Source organism: Octopus sinensis, unplaced genomic scaffold (genome assembly GCF_006345805.1).
Source record: "Octopus sinensis unplaced genomic scaffold, ASM634580v1 Contig10079, whole genome shotgun sequence".
In the NCBI taxonomy this organism is placed as follows: Eukaryota; Metazoa; Mollusca; class Cephalopoda; order Octopoda; family Octopodidae; genus Octopus; species Octopus sinensis.
Genome location: NW_021831989.1, coordinates 261,015 through 278,169, shown reverse-complemented (window position 1 = coordinate 278,169; position 17,155 = coordinate 261,015). Strand labels below are relative to the sequence as shown.

The 17,155-nt window shown below is 34.6% G+C and overlaps 1 protein-coding gene and 1 pseudogene across 1 annotated transcript; both read right to left on the bottom strand.

Moving 5' to 3' along the window:
* Window positions 1–6,614: 6,614 nt before the first annotated feature.
* LOC115228245 lies at window positions 6,615–8,576 on the bottom strand (annotated as a pseudogene).
* A 7,351-nt stretch (window positions 8,577–15,927) lies between these two features.
* Window positions 15,928–16,344, bottom strand: LOC115228244 (general transcription factor II-I repeat domain-containing protein 2-like). The gene has a single exon (XM_029798876.1). It carries the CDS (start codon window positions 16,342–16,344, stop codon window positions 15,928–15,930), a length of 417 nt encoding a protein of 138 aa, XP_029654736.1.
* Window positions 16,345–17,155: the final 811 nt, after the last annotated feature.

The following is a 17,155-nucleotide window of genomic DNA, read 5'->3' as shown; positions in this document are numbered from 1 at the left end:
GGAGATGCTCTAATAAAAGTAACTACTCTCGTTACATGAATTAGGTCAATGGAATAGATTTAAGTCAGCAGAATTTTTCCAATGTAGTCGACATAATTAAACGTTGTTCTATTTACACTTTTTCAGGTTGTGGTACTTTTCTTTTATTCGAAATTAAAGCGATAAAAGTCGCTAATCAGGTTCTCTTTTGAGTTACATTTTAGACATCTTCTTTGGGATCAAACTTAAATCAAACATCGAGATTTTCAATATTAGTTTTTTTCTTTTTTAAAATCATTTTTTAGAATAGATCAGCCATTAACCTCCAGAGAAACGTTACTTCGATCATGACGAACAGTCTTGAATCATTTCCAACTATCCTTGATGTACTTTTATATTTTCTAACCAAACAGAAGTCAAAGAATTCTACCAAATGTACAAAATCTTATTATTCTGTACATTTTTATATCTTAAAAATAGCTTACCACGTCCAGAGGATTCGCATTTCTCATGGCAAATCCAGTTCATTTTACTGTTCTTTTACTGTACTGTCAAAGTGAGTCTGATCAACTATATCCAATGGTATTTCAACCTGACTATTGCAGCTATTTTTTGTAATTACAACAATTTTTGGTAAAACTCAATTGAAAAATCTGGAATATGCAGCTTATGAGATTTATTCTGTATTTCTCCATCCAGAACAAGCAGTATTCCGTTATGATTTGAAATTGACATAGCCTCTGCTTATAAAACCAAATCTTACCAACGAAACGTTTACTGAATTCTTCGATACACACAAAGGAAATACGGAAAACGTTTTTGGCAGTCTAAAACAAGCGATTATGGATCCTCTAAATAAAATGTGCGAAAAATTTTACCAGGACTGCATTCTCGGTTTTTGTTAGTTAAATATTGAAGGAGACAACTATAAGTATGGTTCAGATGTTGCTTTCCCTTCTATGAAAAAATTAGAGATAGATATCCTTCTCCAGAAAATGATTGGCCAATTTTATAAAAACGCGGAAAAGTATGCTCATTATGTATTTTTGAAATCTTTTCCGCTTTAATTGCATTTCCCTAATTATTAGGAGAGCAGAGGGTGACAAATCTGTGTTGGATCAGATCAAAGCAGTCATAGTTACTGTTTTTGGTCACATTGGGTACAACCCTGTCGGGATCTTTAGTCATCCTAAGGAACAAATCATGCTTAGAAACATAAATCAACATCAACATCAGTTTCCTAGAAAAGTAATTACTTTTAACTAGTTTTCGATAGATAAAAAATCACGTTTTTAATGACCTTTACTGCAGATCCGAGAAACTATGTTCACTCTGCAACAAATTGATGTACGGTGCGGGACCACAAGGATGTGCTTGCACACGTGGGTTTCCAATTTGTTATCCCAAGAATGTTTCATTAACGTTCACCAAAAATGTATATCGTCGACTTGTCTTACAATTTGCACTCAAAAACGAAGAAACACGTTGATTAGTTTTGCAAAAAAGAACGGTATGGTTTATTTGATGAACACCAGTGATTGTTGGATTTGAGAAGAAGACCGTCGGATTTAATGTCCCTTCGCAAACAAACACTTCTTCGTCTTCCGATACGATCAAAAAAAAGAATCATATCACAATCAGGTTTCCAGATTTAAGAAAATCAAAGTGATCCTGACATTGAATATCCCGCTGAACTTCCGCCAATTTGTCGAGTCAAGTACGGCCATTTGAGTAAAACGGAAATGTCTTTGGCTGAAGTAAATAACGGTGGATTTAAATAAATGATATTTAGAGTTTATTCACACTGAACGTACACATTTGCGGAATCTAAAAATACTGAATTACGTCTTTCGTAGCCAAATTGTAAAAAATTTGTCGTTTGCTGGTTTAACTGAACTTTTATTTCCAAACCTCATCCAATTGACATATCATCATGGTATTATACTTTTCATTTTGTAGAAAAATTTTGTAATGACTTGGTGTCGCACCTGGACGAGTTAGATCAATCTCTGTGTCCTACTCTCATTGATAATGTAATTTATTTTATAATTTGTTTAAGATGAGTGATGACGAATTCATTTACATGTGCACGTTTTTTTGCCGTGATCAGAAATTCTCGGTGGAACGGTTTAGGGTGACTTATCGAAATGATAGTCGGTTTTTTAACCTCATGACGGTACTCAATGACTGTATTCTTTCAGGAAGCTGAGAAAGATCCCGTATGTCGAAAGTTGTTGTTTACTGATCTTATAATGACCGAGATGCAACGAATCACAAGATATCCTCTTCTCATAAAACAAATGATCAAATATCATAAGGGTACTCCGCATTGAGACTTTAATTTAAAGCAGAGGAAAAAGAAATTGCAGAAAAGGCTTACGAAAAGGCAATTAATTTTTTGGATATGGTGAACGAAGGAGTCGCTCTGTGTGAGAATACGAGGAGAATCGAGGAAATTAGCAACAAGATAGATATTAAAAATGGGGACAATTATTTCTCGGAATACAAAGTAGTCATTTTTGAAGCTAATTGCTAGAATTTGTCACTTATGGACAAAACTTTTATTTATGAGGGATATCTAGTATGGCACGTGGATAAAAAATGTTTGGATGTTCTGGGATTGTTGTTTGACGACAGTTTGCTTTTATTGAGAGTCTGGGACAATCGATACGGCTTGAAATCTCCCTCATATAAGCCTCAAGTTGGACCCAAATCATTTCTTCCATCATTAGTAAGAATTGAGTGGATGTATTTGCCTCGAAACGACGCCTCTGGTAAGATTATTAGCTCATTTTCTAATTAGAAAATAAAACATTTTTTATTCCCGTATCATTACCAGAACCTCATCTTTATAAATTGGAAGTTCCTAGAAATTGTCTCAAATCAACGTAAATGTAATTCTAGTTTTGTTAGATGGATGGAAAAATTAACTAGTCTAATAAATTCTGCAAAGTCGGCTCATAAAGTCGCTGAGGAATCGCTAGAGAATTCCACAGAGGTAAAACCGTCGACGATTGGTATTTGCACAAGTAATCACACGGATGGAATAATCAATGAAAACGAATTCACTAACATTTAATCTATTTTTATGGAATAAGTGAATAAGTACTTGTTTAAATTAATTAAATAAGTGAACTAATATTTATGTAAATTATTTATCACGGAAATTTTCTAATAAACGAATATATGTATTGTCATTATTTGCAACATACGAATATATGTCGAATATATGTACCCAGAGATACAAAAGTGCAACAACAGTCCTGGGAATAGACCTGTCTAGGGCCTTTGACACGGTACGCCGTGGTCTACTCCTCAAAATACTGGAACAATTCCTGGACCCTGACTCTGTCAATATGATAAGAGTACTACTATCGAACACAAAGCTCAAGGTGCGGGTCGGCACGGCGTTTTCCCGTGAATTCACGTGCAACGTCGGTACCCCTCAGGGAGACGCCCTCTCGCCGTTGCTATTCGTGATCTATCTGGAGACGGCACTACGAGACCTTCGAAAATTCTATGCTGGCAATATCGTCGAAATTGTATATGCAGATGACGTCGACTTCGTGTCAGACGACAAATCGGCCTTACTTCGACTCCTTGAAGTGGCACCTGCTGAGCTGAACAGATGGTTCCTTAAAATGAACGTTGGAAAAACCGACATCGTTGAAATCATGAGGATGGAGAGCAGCTCAAGTGAAGCCTGGCGCAAAACGAACAAACTTGGTTCTCTACTTGGGGACGGCCATGATATTGTCAGAAGAAAGGCTCTCGCTTGGGCCACGATGAACAAGATAAAGAAAGAGTGGATCGGCAAACGACGACTCTGTACGTCACTTCGTCTGAGGATGTATGAAGCCTTTGTCAAACCAATCCTGACATATAATTCGGCGACCTGGGGAATGTCTAGTACTGAACAACGTGGACTCGATTCTTTTCACCGCAGGCAACTTAGATCCCTACTGGGATTGAACTGGCCTATAAGAATCAACCAGGAATCGCTATACAATAGATGCAGAACTGGCCCTCTGAGTGTGGAAATCGTCAATATGCGGTGGAGGTTATTTGGCCATATTCTACGAATGGACATGCTTGCCCCAGCTAACATAGCAATGGAGGGCTACTTCCTGAAAGAGGGATCGAGCTTCCGTGGACGTCCACGTGTTACGCTGCCGGAAACACTTGACGGAGACCTGAAATGTGTGAAGAAAAGGCTAAGGAGTGGTGAGGATCTGGACGAGCTGAGGAAACTCGCTCACGACAGAGGAGGTTGGAGGAGGCTGGTTCAAAGGATTGTTTTTAATGCTGCACGAGTAAAATTATAACTAATATGATTCTACGTATGTTGCAAATAATAATAATAATAATGTATTGTCATAGTCCAGAGCTGCGAGGTTTTAAAATATAAATAAATTTTAATAAAAATCACATTTCTGGAGTTCTTTTGTTGTTCTCTTCAGTAAATATCTAAAATTATTAATTTTTTCTTTACTATTTAAGAGATTGTGCTTTTCCGCAAACCAATATAGCATCAAAATCATTAATTGAACGTAGCGTTTTACGAGTTTATTTAAAAGTTCACGGAAAATAGTAAACCAAACTATTTTTAGCGATAAAATTTATTAAAAAATGTCAATTAAAAATTTTTAATTTTCAATTATTAGAAATATTTGTCTTACGATCCGTGAAGCGGCATTAAAAATAGAACATGTTTTTGTGTTAACTTTTTTTCTAAATTAATTTGCTGATAAAAAAACTAAAATTGCACTCCGGCACTAGACGACTTACTGAAAGTAAAGATACAATTCATAAAAAAACAAAAATCAAAAAATCAAGAAAATTAAAATTATGACTTCTTAATCCGGCTTATATGCACGATGTTTTTTTCTGTTTCTTAATCAATAGGATCATTTCTCCATAAGTATTTGTTACTTTATATCTTTTCGTTAAAATTTGGTTGTATAGGAAATATTTTCTATTAGCCATTTACGTCTTCGTCGTGACGTATTAAGGTGTTTCATTTTCTATAATCAATTTCGTCGTACTTCCATCTTCTACGGTTTTCATTTTTTCGCCTGGTTAACAATATTTACGAGGGCAATATTTGCGAGGGCGGATCTCATTTGCAGATTTGTTACCGGCACTTTCTACTACACCGAATTTAGAAAAAGAATCAATTAAAACAAGTATCTGTTGATTATACTCAAAAATAATAACCCAGGAATAATTTTCATTTTATGCAGAATATCGCTTTAAATCGACAAAATCTAGGATATATCGGTCTCTCGATCCATAAGCAATGATACGCGTAATTACAAATTTAGTCGCAAGCAAGTGATTTAAATTTTGTTGAGCCTAACTTAAATCAGCAAATATCAAGCTTCAATGTTTTTAGGTTAATTAACCTTTCTTAATACAAAAGAATCGCAACTCTGAGCTATGAAATATATTATTAGAAATCTGTCTAAATTATACAATGGAATTTCAATTTAACCAAAATTTTAAAAAGAAAAAAACAAATGAATTAAAAATTATCCAATCATTAAAAGTTAAAATCACATAGAATTTGTTAGTTCTGAAAAGTCATTAAAATGAAGAAAACACGAAATAGCAACTAGAATAACCAAATTTCTGCAAAGTTTGCTATATTATTAATATTAAAAAATTATACAATCGATAATGGTCTTTGTAGAGACTTACAATGAATTTTACTAGAGACGAAACGATAAGCATCACAACACCAAAATACTTATTTAAAAAACAAATATTTTTCAACGTGCATTTTTATATTGAATTAAATAAAAATATTTTTTTAATATAAATAATTCGTGTTCAGTTTACCCTCGATTGCTCGCCAATTGGAATTTCTATAAATCACAAATTTTTGGAAAAATGCCATTTTTACTAAAGAAATCGCATTGCTCGACAAATTCCTTTACTCGCCATGTTCCAATATTAAAAAAATTAAAATTTATTATTAAAAAAATAATTTATCAAAATAAATGAATATGGTTCGGAAATGCTTGCTGACAAAACCAACGTATTTACAGGACTATTCCTTCAAAAAGAGTCTGCACAAAACGCAGATCAAGACAGAAATTACTTAAAAATTTTTCTAGCAAATTTTCAGAGTTTCATTAATGCTTTCTGCAAATATGACTAAATTCGATAAAAGAACTCTCTTGATGATGGGAACATTTAGAAAACTAAAGTGTTTCGAAAAAATGAACTTTAACAAGTATTTAAAATACTACAATTGTTCAAAGGCTTTGATGAACTTGAAAATATTTAACGAATTGCTTAATTTCTTATCTTACCTAAAAGAAGTGGCAGTGAATTATTATTATTTGCACATTCGCGACAAGAAAGTCACAATCCTCTCATCGCTTGTTCCGCACCTCCACACTTTTCTTTAGATCGCGATTTTTTAAAATTAAAAAAATTTTCAATTAAAAATACAATATTGATTATTTCTCTTAATCCCCAATTTTTGATTGGCCCAAAAATGGTGAGGAATAAAGGAGACTGCACCTTCACACTTTCTTAGTAGGTACCTTGCAAATTCAAACTTAATAAATTTAGCAAATTGAAAACTCGTCAAAAATAGTATATTAAACACGTTAAAAGGAAAGTAGTCAATTATTCCACAGCAATCTCTTGGAATGTGACCTCAGAGAATCCTGAATACACGAATCCATAATTTCCTGAGTCAAAACTCCATCGGACGAAGCATAGGCAGAGGACTGCCAACTAATGACCAACTTGGATATTTCTCTCCCAGAAAACCCCTCCAACTGAGCCGCCACCTCCGAACATTTCAATCCATAATCAAAGCTATCAACACTCATACGACTAAACTAAATAAAAAACCAAACACCTTTTTTTCGAACTGGCCGGGGTGAGAATAAACCGATCAAAATACATTCTCAACATCCGCTCCCTTTCTTCCAAGCCAGGAATCCCAAATTCAATGATCTCATCCACTCTGTCATTGATAGCCCAATCCAACTGTTCGGGCTGGTTACTCGCAAGAACCAACATAAACCTACAACTTTCGGATTTTAAAAAACACTTGTTTGATTGCTTGCCACAACGGAAGAGGAAAGCATTGAGAGCTGACCGCATATCCTCACTGATGGCCTGAGTTGACCTTTTTCTCAAAAATGCATCCGCCTCGTCAATAAACAGCACAAGTCTGTGTAATTCGTCAAAAAAACCCTTTTCTTGATTTTTCTGACCAATCAAAGAGTTTGTGGATCGCGGAAACTCCATCTTTGCCCATGGGAGCCACATCCCCTCCAGTCATCACGGCGTAGTGCATCCCCGAATGTGTGGCCAGACTCTGAATAACTCAAAAAAACCCACAAACCTTAGCAAACATTGTCTTTCCTGTACCCGGAGGACCATAAAAAAGTATATTTCTATATAATCCACGGTTTTTCATAGTATGCCGAGTAGCAATGGATATATCCCTCAGTCTTTTCTCCATCGAGGACTATCACATTAAAAAACCAAAAAACGTCAAAAATAATCCCAGAAAGAGCATCCTGTGAAGAATTCATCGATTTAAACGACTTTAATCAGGAGGAAAAAAATACCGTGATTGGATGAAGGAACCAATCCAGCAAAGACCGACGAGACGTATCCCTGACCAAGGAAGGTCTGGCAAAACGTGACTCAACCTGCCTAACCAACCCACCCATCCCATATTTGGCCGCATATATCCCCACAGCTAACATAGTGACCCCCGAGGCCTTATATTATGTAATAAATATAACCAAAGCTGTCATTTTGTCCCAATCTCGAACAAGAGAACCAACCCCTCCACCAAGGACATCTCCGACAGTCCTGATTGACTCGAGGACAGTCGTTCTGTTCTCTTTTGCCTTTTCTCTGAGTTGTTCCATTCGAATATCTCGGTTTGTCCGCTCTGCATTTGCCTGGGCGTGGATTTCGGCCTCGATTCTTTTTAGTTCTCCCTCCAAACGAAGTTTCGACTCATATTCCACCGTTTCTGCAAATTCGGGTGGGGATTTTATCACTTTTTCGCATTTCTTCTTGTTTTTTGACAGATTCCTCCTGTTTCCGAAGGGATTCCTCCTGCATTTTGCTCTAAAAGGGTTTATAGGTTTCTATTCTTACATGAAGGGCTCGTTGATCCTCGTCACGTTGACGGGTCAGTTGGTCTTGGTATTGGGCTCGGGCTTTGTGTTGTTTGGTCTCCTCCTGGATGGTCTTCCTCCGCTCTTCTCCCTGTACCTTGGATTGGTCGAGTTTGATTTGTTCGAGAGAAAGTTCGTATTCCTTTTATAAAATAAATAAAATTACTTTTATTTTTTTTTGAAATTCTAATTGATTTGTTGTCTCGTGGAGTTTTGATAGTTCAAAGGCCTCTTTGGAGTGTTCTGCCGAATTGAGTAGGGACCTTAACTTGACTGTTCCAGACGTTTGGCCGCACCTGCAGCACGTTCGAGGGATTCTGAGCTGAATCCATAGCCGACGTTATCTTTGGGTGTATCCTTTGGCGGAATGGGGGGAGGTGGGAGATTCGGGTCTTGGGGAATTGATGGGTTTTTTATTCCGAAGAGCCATGACATTTTAACTACCGAAAATTAGACTATAATGTTTAAAATGTATTTTATTTGAAAATAGTTAAAAAAACATAAAATACTATAAAATAAGCACGCTGGTTTGATAGATTTTATTTATAATTTTTTAAAAATAATACTGTATTTAAAAAATTAATAATTATTTTTTTATTTTAATAAATTATGTTTTTATTTTTTACTCAAAAGTAAATTTAGAAAGTTTAATTTAATTTAAAAAATTTAATTTATTTTAATTGAATAATAGCAAAAATATTTTAATTTTTTATTTAATAATTTTTAAAACAAGTTTAAATCCATTTTGAAATGACAACCTCTTTTGGTGGTGAACCTGGAATTTATAAAATATCTTCAAATCAAAAAAAATCACCCACACCAGAACTTGATCCTCAAATATCCAACGATTTAAAAACACTATTCTTATCAAATATTAGCTATGATGATAACGGGAAAAATATATTCAAAAAACACTTATCCGAAATCATCAAAAAAATGATTTCCAAAAATATTTTTGAACAAATTAATTACGCAATATGTTATTATTTGGCACCAAATTTTGATGTTAGTATTGATTTAACCACCCAACTTGGCCAAAAACTAGAAAAAGAAAATTGTTCTATTTCCGACAATTTTGATAAAATTCTGACGCTTTTTGTGAAATATTTGACAAAAAATGAATGGAAGAATCGTCGGTTTATGATGGATTTGGTCATAACGGTCATGTTCCGTGTCGACAGTGCCACTTTGGACAAAAACATGAATAAAATTATCGTGTTAGTTCTTCTTCTGATCGACGACTCGAATTCTGAGACGAGTTTGAAGGGTCTTTGTGCTTTGTCTTTCATTCTAAAAAATGGATCACTTAAGTTTTTACAATCAAACAACACACATCTTGTGGTTTTTGACACTCTTAAGAATTATTGCTCTGATTTTGAATCCTCGGAATTACTTTCAGTTTATTTGGATACGATTTTTATATTCCAGCAAAAATTTGAACCGAAAACTGACAAATTTTTGGATTTGCCTTTCCACGAGTCGTTTTTTGTTGTCATTCTTTCATTGCTCGAAACAACAGAAAAAAACAACATTACTTTACTTTCAAATTCCCCACGTTTTATCGAATCTCTTGGTTTTCATGTGGCCAAGTTCAGCCAATCACTCCTCAATGTCCTCAAACACAAATCTTTATCTTTTCTAAATTTGAATTTGACTGAAAAGGCGATTGAAACGGCTAAACTGCTTGTTATAACTATCCGGTCTTTTATAGACGTTCTTTCCTGTCGAGTGGAAGCCAATGCTATTCATATATTTGCAGTTATGGCTCCTGTTTATCTGGGAATGACGAGGAATGGTGGAATAGTGGACTATGACTGCTTGTATCGACAGTGGCAGGAATGTGTGGACATACTTATGCAAACAATTCCTCAATTAACAACCGAATTCCTCTCTGTTTTGCCTAAATTTGACTAATTTTACATTTTTTGATTACTTTTTAACATTTTTTAGTTATTTTAATAAGACTAAATTCGTCTTTGTTTTGCCTAAATTTTAAAATTTTTGATTACTTTTTAACATTTTTAGTAATTTTAATAAGACTAAATTCGTACCTGTTTTGCCTAAATTTTAAAATTTTTAATTGTTTCAACATTTTTGGTTATTTTAATAAGACTAAATTCGCCTCTATTTTGCCTAAATATGACTAATTTTACAATTTTCGATTATTTTTTAACATTTTTAGTAATTTTAAAAGAACTAAATTTGCCCCTGTTTTTCCTAAATTTGACTAATTCTACAATTTTCGATTACTTTTCAACATTTTTAGCATTTTTGCTAATTTTAATAAGACAAAAGAAAAGAATGTTAGACAGAACAAATTTTTAATCTTTGACTATTTTGAACGATTTGACTTCTGACTCATCCAATGCAGTCCAGACACAAACCGCAACACTCAGGCCTGCCTCAAATTCTTTGCGAATATTCCCAGCCAAAGTAGCATCAAGTGGCAATGTAAGTCCATCAATCTGACCCCCTTTACTGTCCATGCACGTGAGATATGACTTTTCGTCCTCGTCGATAATGTCAATTAACTAAACTCAATCAGGGGTGGTACTGTATATTCCTGTCTGGTTATGACTGGCACATTAATCGAGTGAGATGTCGGTCCAGAATGTTCCATTTTTTTGCCTGTGAAGATATCATTGGCTACAATCATTCCCTGGGATATTAAAATAGGATACTCTGGCATGGCCGTGTTTTCCTGTCTTGGCTGTTGTGAATTCGGTTATTTTACAGGGCCGATTATTTATGACACAATATCCTCCAACTTTTAACTCACCAATTTCACAGAAGGTCACTCCAGAAGAACCTGAGGCAGCATTGTCGAATTCGAAATCAGACATTACACCAACTAGAACGCCTTACACGTGATTTATACAATTTATTGTTTTATTTCTTTTAAATGTGTTTTATATATAAATTAATCTCTCGCAAATTTAATAATACATTCGTTCAAAAAATGTCTCATAAATATGTTAAGTCTGAGTATAAACACTATTAAAAACAAATTTCTATCCAAAAAGAATTCTTTGATGCTTAAGAAGTTCTCCCAATCTGTCTATCTGGTTAGTAGTTTTAGACACATAAGTCTAATATTTACAGTATCTCCAATCATGGGAAAATTATTAGCAAAAGATTACAAAACAATTAATATTTTATTAAAACAGATTTCTCTTTGGACGCTAGTGTGATGACTCACTGATGAGTGCTTCGTCTTTTTTTAAAAGCGGGTACTTTTTTAGAAAACGTTGGACAGAGATAAAACTAAGAAAAAATCCCAGCTCAATAAGTTGGCAATAAATGAAGATGCATATCATTAGGAAAATGGGTTTCACAGAGGTCAATCTTTCTTCTCTTTAACCAGTGAAGTTTGATTATTAAAGACAAAATTGATCTCATTATAAACACATACTTTACAGTTACAGTTTTAAAAACATCAAACTACAATTTAGCCGTCTGTTCACCTATCGCTCCAGAGATCCCAGTGAATTTATATTCCTTATTCAGGTGATCTCGCTGGCTGTTTTACGCGAAAATTGTCTTTCAATCCTGCAAGCCAGTACTTAAGAAATAATTTTTTAAACTACAAAGTTAACTATTTTTAGTTCAATTTTGTAAAAAGTTTTTAAATATCAACAAAAATGTCATTACTAATGTGTGACTTTTATTAAAAATGAAAATGTTTATTTAAATTTCCCTACTATATTAAAATTCTGTTTAATAATAATTAACTAGTTTATTCAAGTTTGAGTGCTCCTCCATATCCAACACCTTTGGTTCCAAAATGAGAATAATGACATTCTAAATGTTTAGAATTTAAAATTTACTGTCACAATATATCTTTCCGTTTCTATCACTAAATTTTCCAGGTTGTAGCATCCATTTACATGTGAAACATTTGAAACATGAGTTATGCATAATCTAATTACTGAAATTAAATAAGCTAACTGATCCGTTTGCTATTATCTTTTCTGCATCATAAACTGGTTTGTGGCAAATGTTACAATTATTGCCCCAAATGCTGTTAGCGATTAACACACATAAAACTAACTTCATTTTTGGTTTTGTTGAAAATGATTTTATGTTTACTGGATACTTTTTGGTAAAGTTGCGAAAACCTTCAAAGAAAAAAATTCTTCCATTTATTGGTTTTACAGAAGAGGTATCCAGTCTTTTGTTACATTTGTCTAAAATATTGTTTGTTGGCATTTGTTACTGCTTTGTATACACTCCTTGTGATAAATTTTGGCACAGCAATCAATTCGGTTGTAAAATTCGACAGGTTTAAAGCAAGCAGCACATTGTGGAGTTCCAGTGATTCTCATTTGTTCAAACAATTTATTATTTTATTTATATTAAAATAAATTGGTTTACCACCAACCAATATATCATAAATTAAAAATAATGAATATAAAATAAATACAAAAATCATTCTTGAACTCTCATTAAACCTCGGACAAATTCCGATGATATAGAAAAAATCATGCATCTTTCGCGTTTTAAAACTAAACGGAGATTTAAAAACCCAACATTATATCTACCTATCTCGCTTTTATCAGTTGTCTCAAAACCTATTGGAAGAGTTGTATTGACAATGATCTATCCTTTTTTTCATTTTCAAAATCATTAAAATGGTTATCGTCCACATTATTCCATCACAACACATCTAACAACATTAACTCAATTTATCGTAGATGGATTCAAAAAGTTTTAAATTTCCCCAAAGAACTATACTTGTGTCAGCCGATCTTACTAAGACCTTTGATCGCAGTTCGAGACCCATTCTGAGTTACAAAATTGCAATGACAGATATCCCAGCAGCCTTGAAACGATGGCTAACAACTTTTTTATCGGGCCGTTAAGGCCAGACAGAGATCAGAGGACACAAATCCCGCTTTCGATACCTACCGAATGGAATCCTGCAAGGCCCAGAGCTATCGCCAGCTCTCTTCAATCTCCATTTAAGTACCGCACCAGTCACCAAAAACACCTTACTACTTTCATACGCAGACGACATAATCATTGCATTAAGAGATAGCGATCTATCAACGGCCACAAACCACCTACAATCTCATCTGGATTTCATTGTTGCCTGGTTTATCATCAGCCAGCTATCCAAATCGACTGCAACGCTCTTCATGACGAACAAACGTGAACTCAATCATGAACCCTCACTCTTTGTACTTGAAATCGTTTACTTGTAACAAAAAACCCCAAAATTCTGAGTGTCACCTATGATCAATTTTTAAGTTTTTCTACCCACGTGAATACGATATGTACTAAAGCAAGGCACAAGCTGAACTCACTACGTGCAGTCTCGGGTTATTCTTTTGGACAAGCCAAGGAAAGCTTAAAGTTGATATACAAACAATTCATTTAAACAACATTGAATTAAGCTCCCCCTGCTGGTCTCCGTGCGTCTTGCTTACATCCCTTGAGGACTTACAAGGAGTCCAGAATGCTGGGCTCAGAAAAATAACGAGATGTTTAAAATCTTTCCCTATCGATCAACTCAATGGGGAAACAAAAATTCTGCCCGTCGCTGACCATCTCGAAATGTGCAAACTCCAATTTTTGGATGACTCCGCGACCGCCTATTATCCGGCACACAATCTTCTCAAATCCGCCAACAAAAGGCAAATACGTCTGGAAAAGACTGTTGAAAATTTTCTTGAGAAACGGTAAAAAAGATCGGCTTTAATACACAATTTTATCTCCACAAGGGCTATCCGTAGACCATCGCCTAACCAAATACTCCTAGTACTTCCCCAGAAATCGGTGAATCACAATCACTACTTCCAAGAAAAAACGTGTGATTCTTGCAAGACTTCACTGCGGGCATCATTTCTGCCTTGGACGCGATCTCATGGGAAAAAAACAGAAAGAAAGCCCTGCCACGTTTGTAACCTCTACCCGATCTCCGTCCACCACTTCTTCTTCCGTCCTGGACCACCGGAAATCTCGCTACCATGGGCAGCTCTTCGGGATCTCTGGGAGCGACCGGCCCAGGCTGTGCGTCGCTTAATAGCCGCCGGGTTCCTGCATATCAGGCAGTCCGGGGCTACTAACTAACTATGTCACACTACTGGATGTTCCTTGGACACAGTATTTAACGAGGCTTGGTTTTGATGAAAGGAAGATGGACTTTCGATCCGGATGATGTTTTGAGACAGAATTGTTGGGACGCAATATCATGCAAGGCTATTGTTGATGACCTAAACGGAAGTTGAACTAACACCATCTTGTTTATTTGCTTTCTAAGGAACAACACGGGAGCGGCAAATGGCTCCACGCATTTCCATGCAGTTCATTTGGTGCGCTTATGGACGACGATTGTGTGAGAATCGGTGTTGCACAACGTCTTGGTCTTGAGGTTTATCGGTCTCAACGTTTTTACAAAATTGAACTAAAAATAGTTAACCGGTGCGGAGAAACAGTTGATCGCAAAGGACTACATTCCTTGTTTTGCAATCGAGGGCGCAGGATTTCCATCACAACTGGAATCCATCGAGCTGGACCGGGGAGATGGCAGAAGGTCGTATGAAATAATTCTTTTTTCCTACTTCAAGGGAAAATATAACATGGGATGCAACGCGTGCAGATACGTTTTCTAACTCCATAAGTCTCTGGAATATTAATTCTTTCGGTTTGACTGCTAGTAGAGCAGAAAAGGTGAAGATATCTCAGTATTTGGAGATCGGAAAACTTTTCCGTTTTGTTCCAATCTCGATAGGGACGTCGGCCGTACTGGCATCCAATACTGCGAAATTTCTTAAAGAATTAAAATTCTGTTCTGTCCAATAATCGGGACTGAGAATCTAAATTCAATAGTCTAGCTAAAGTTAAATTTTGTTTCTTTTAATTTTTATTGAGTTAAAATTCTGTTCAATAGTAAATAACTAGTTTATTCAAGTTGGAGTGCTCCTCCATATCCAACACCTTTGGTTCCAAAATGAGAATAATGACATTCTAAATGCTTAAAATTTAAAAATTTACTGTCACAATATATCTTGCCGTTTCTATCACTAAATTTTCCAGGTTGTAGCATCCATTTACATGTGAAACATTTGAAACACGAGTTATGCATAATCTAATTACTGAAATTAAATAAGCTAACTGATCCGTTTGCTATTATCTTTTCTGCATCATAAACTGGTTTGTGGCAAATGTTACAATTATTGCTCTCTATGCTGTTAGCGATAAACACAAAAAACTAACTTCATATTTGGTTTTGTTGGATATGATTTTACATTAACTGGATACTTTTTGGTAAAGTTTCGAAAACATTCGCAACAAAACATTTTTCCATTTATTAGTTTTACAGAAGAGGAATCCAGTCGTTTATTACATTGGTCTAAAATATTGTTTGTTGGAATTTGTAACTGCATTGTATACACTCCTTGTGATAAATTTTGGCACAGCAATCAGTTCGCTCGTAAAATTCGACAGGTTTAAAGCAAGCAGCACATTTTGGAGATCCAGTAATTCCCATTTGTTCCAACAATTTATTATTTTATTTTTATAAAAATAAATTGATTGACCGACAACAAAATATCATAAATTAAAAATAATAAATATAAAAATCATTATTTCCAGCTTGATGGTATTGTATTTAATAAAAAACATACTTTTACTTTTAAATCTCAAAAATAGATTTGTAATCTCTAAAGCAGGCCTGGCCAACCCAAATCGCATCGCGGGCCACTTTGTCCAAATGAATCCTTTCCGCGGGCCGCATATACATGTACATACTAAGGATAGATATCAAAACAACACAGATAAGATTTTATTTAGTAAAATAGCATTCAGTCCAATTATACGTATCAATGAGAATCTGTTTTTCTTTATCTTCACTTAATTTTTTCAAATCAACTTCACAATTACTAGTTGCACATCTTAATTGGTTTTCTAAGTTTTTATCTGTTAAAGAAGATCTATATCTACTTTTACTAAACTTTAATTTCGAAAAGAATGATTCACATACGTAAGTAGATCCAAAGGAGCTTACAACTCTTTGTGCAAAAATTCTTAAGTTGGGATATTTTTCTGCAGTCACATATTTGTTATAAAAGTCAATTTTGGATATAGTAGGATAAACAAGTCTTAGTTCACTGTTGCACTGTAGGTCAATTATTTCCGTCTGCAAAGTATTTGAAACAATAAAAACGTCAACATGAAATGGAGAAGAAAATGTTTCAAACATTTTCTCATATTTTTGTTAGTTCCGAGAATCGACTGTCAAATGCTGCAGCAAGATTTTTTATTTCATCAGCGTACTTGAAGAAATTTTTACAATGGCTGATTTTAAATTGATTTAGCGTTGGAAAATGTTGATCATTTCCATTTCTTATTTGACATTCAAACAATGACAATTTCATTCGAAATGCTTTGACTTGATGGCATGCATTAGTAATCAAATTATCCTGTCCTTATAATCAAATTATCCTGTCCTTGTAACTCCTTGTTCAATTTCATTTGAAATGTCATTAACCCTGCGACATATGGTTTGACGTGACAAGCTAATGTTTGAAAACTTTTAGTTTTATCTGGCAAAATGTCTTTCACGACAGCATCCAAACACTCTTTTACGAATTCTCCATCCGAAAATGATTTCATTCTCTTTGAAATTATCATTGCAACAGAGTAGCTTGCTTTAACAGTATCAGAAGAAGAGTGTATCGATGAATTTAATAGTCTTTGCTGATTTCTCAATTCAGATTTAAGCGAATCCAGTTTCCTTGTTTTCAATTCCTTACTAAATTTCGCGTATTCGGAATGCTTTGTTTCATAATGTCTTCTTACATTGTACTCTTTCACCACCGATACTTTCTCCTTGCAATTAAACATGTTGGCTTGGAATTATGCATTATAAAAAAGTAATCTTCTTCCCAATGATTGCTGAATTGCCTGTTTTCTTCAAAAATTTTCCTTTTCTTCATATTGATAACAGCTACAAAAATAGATAAACTTTAAAATTTATTAAACTTATAAAATTTATCTTTATTTATTAAACT

Bases quoted from the DNA above. Each gene is read 5' to 3' on its own strand.
- LOC115228244 (XM_029798876.1), bottom strand. From the start codon at position 16,344: ATGTTTGAAACATTTTCTTCTCCATTTCATGTTGACGTTTTTATTGTT.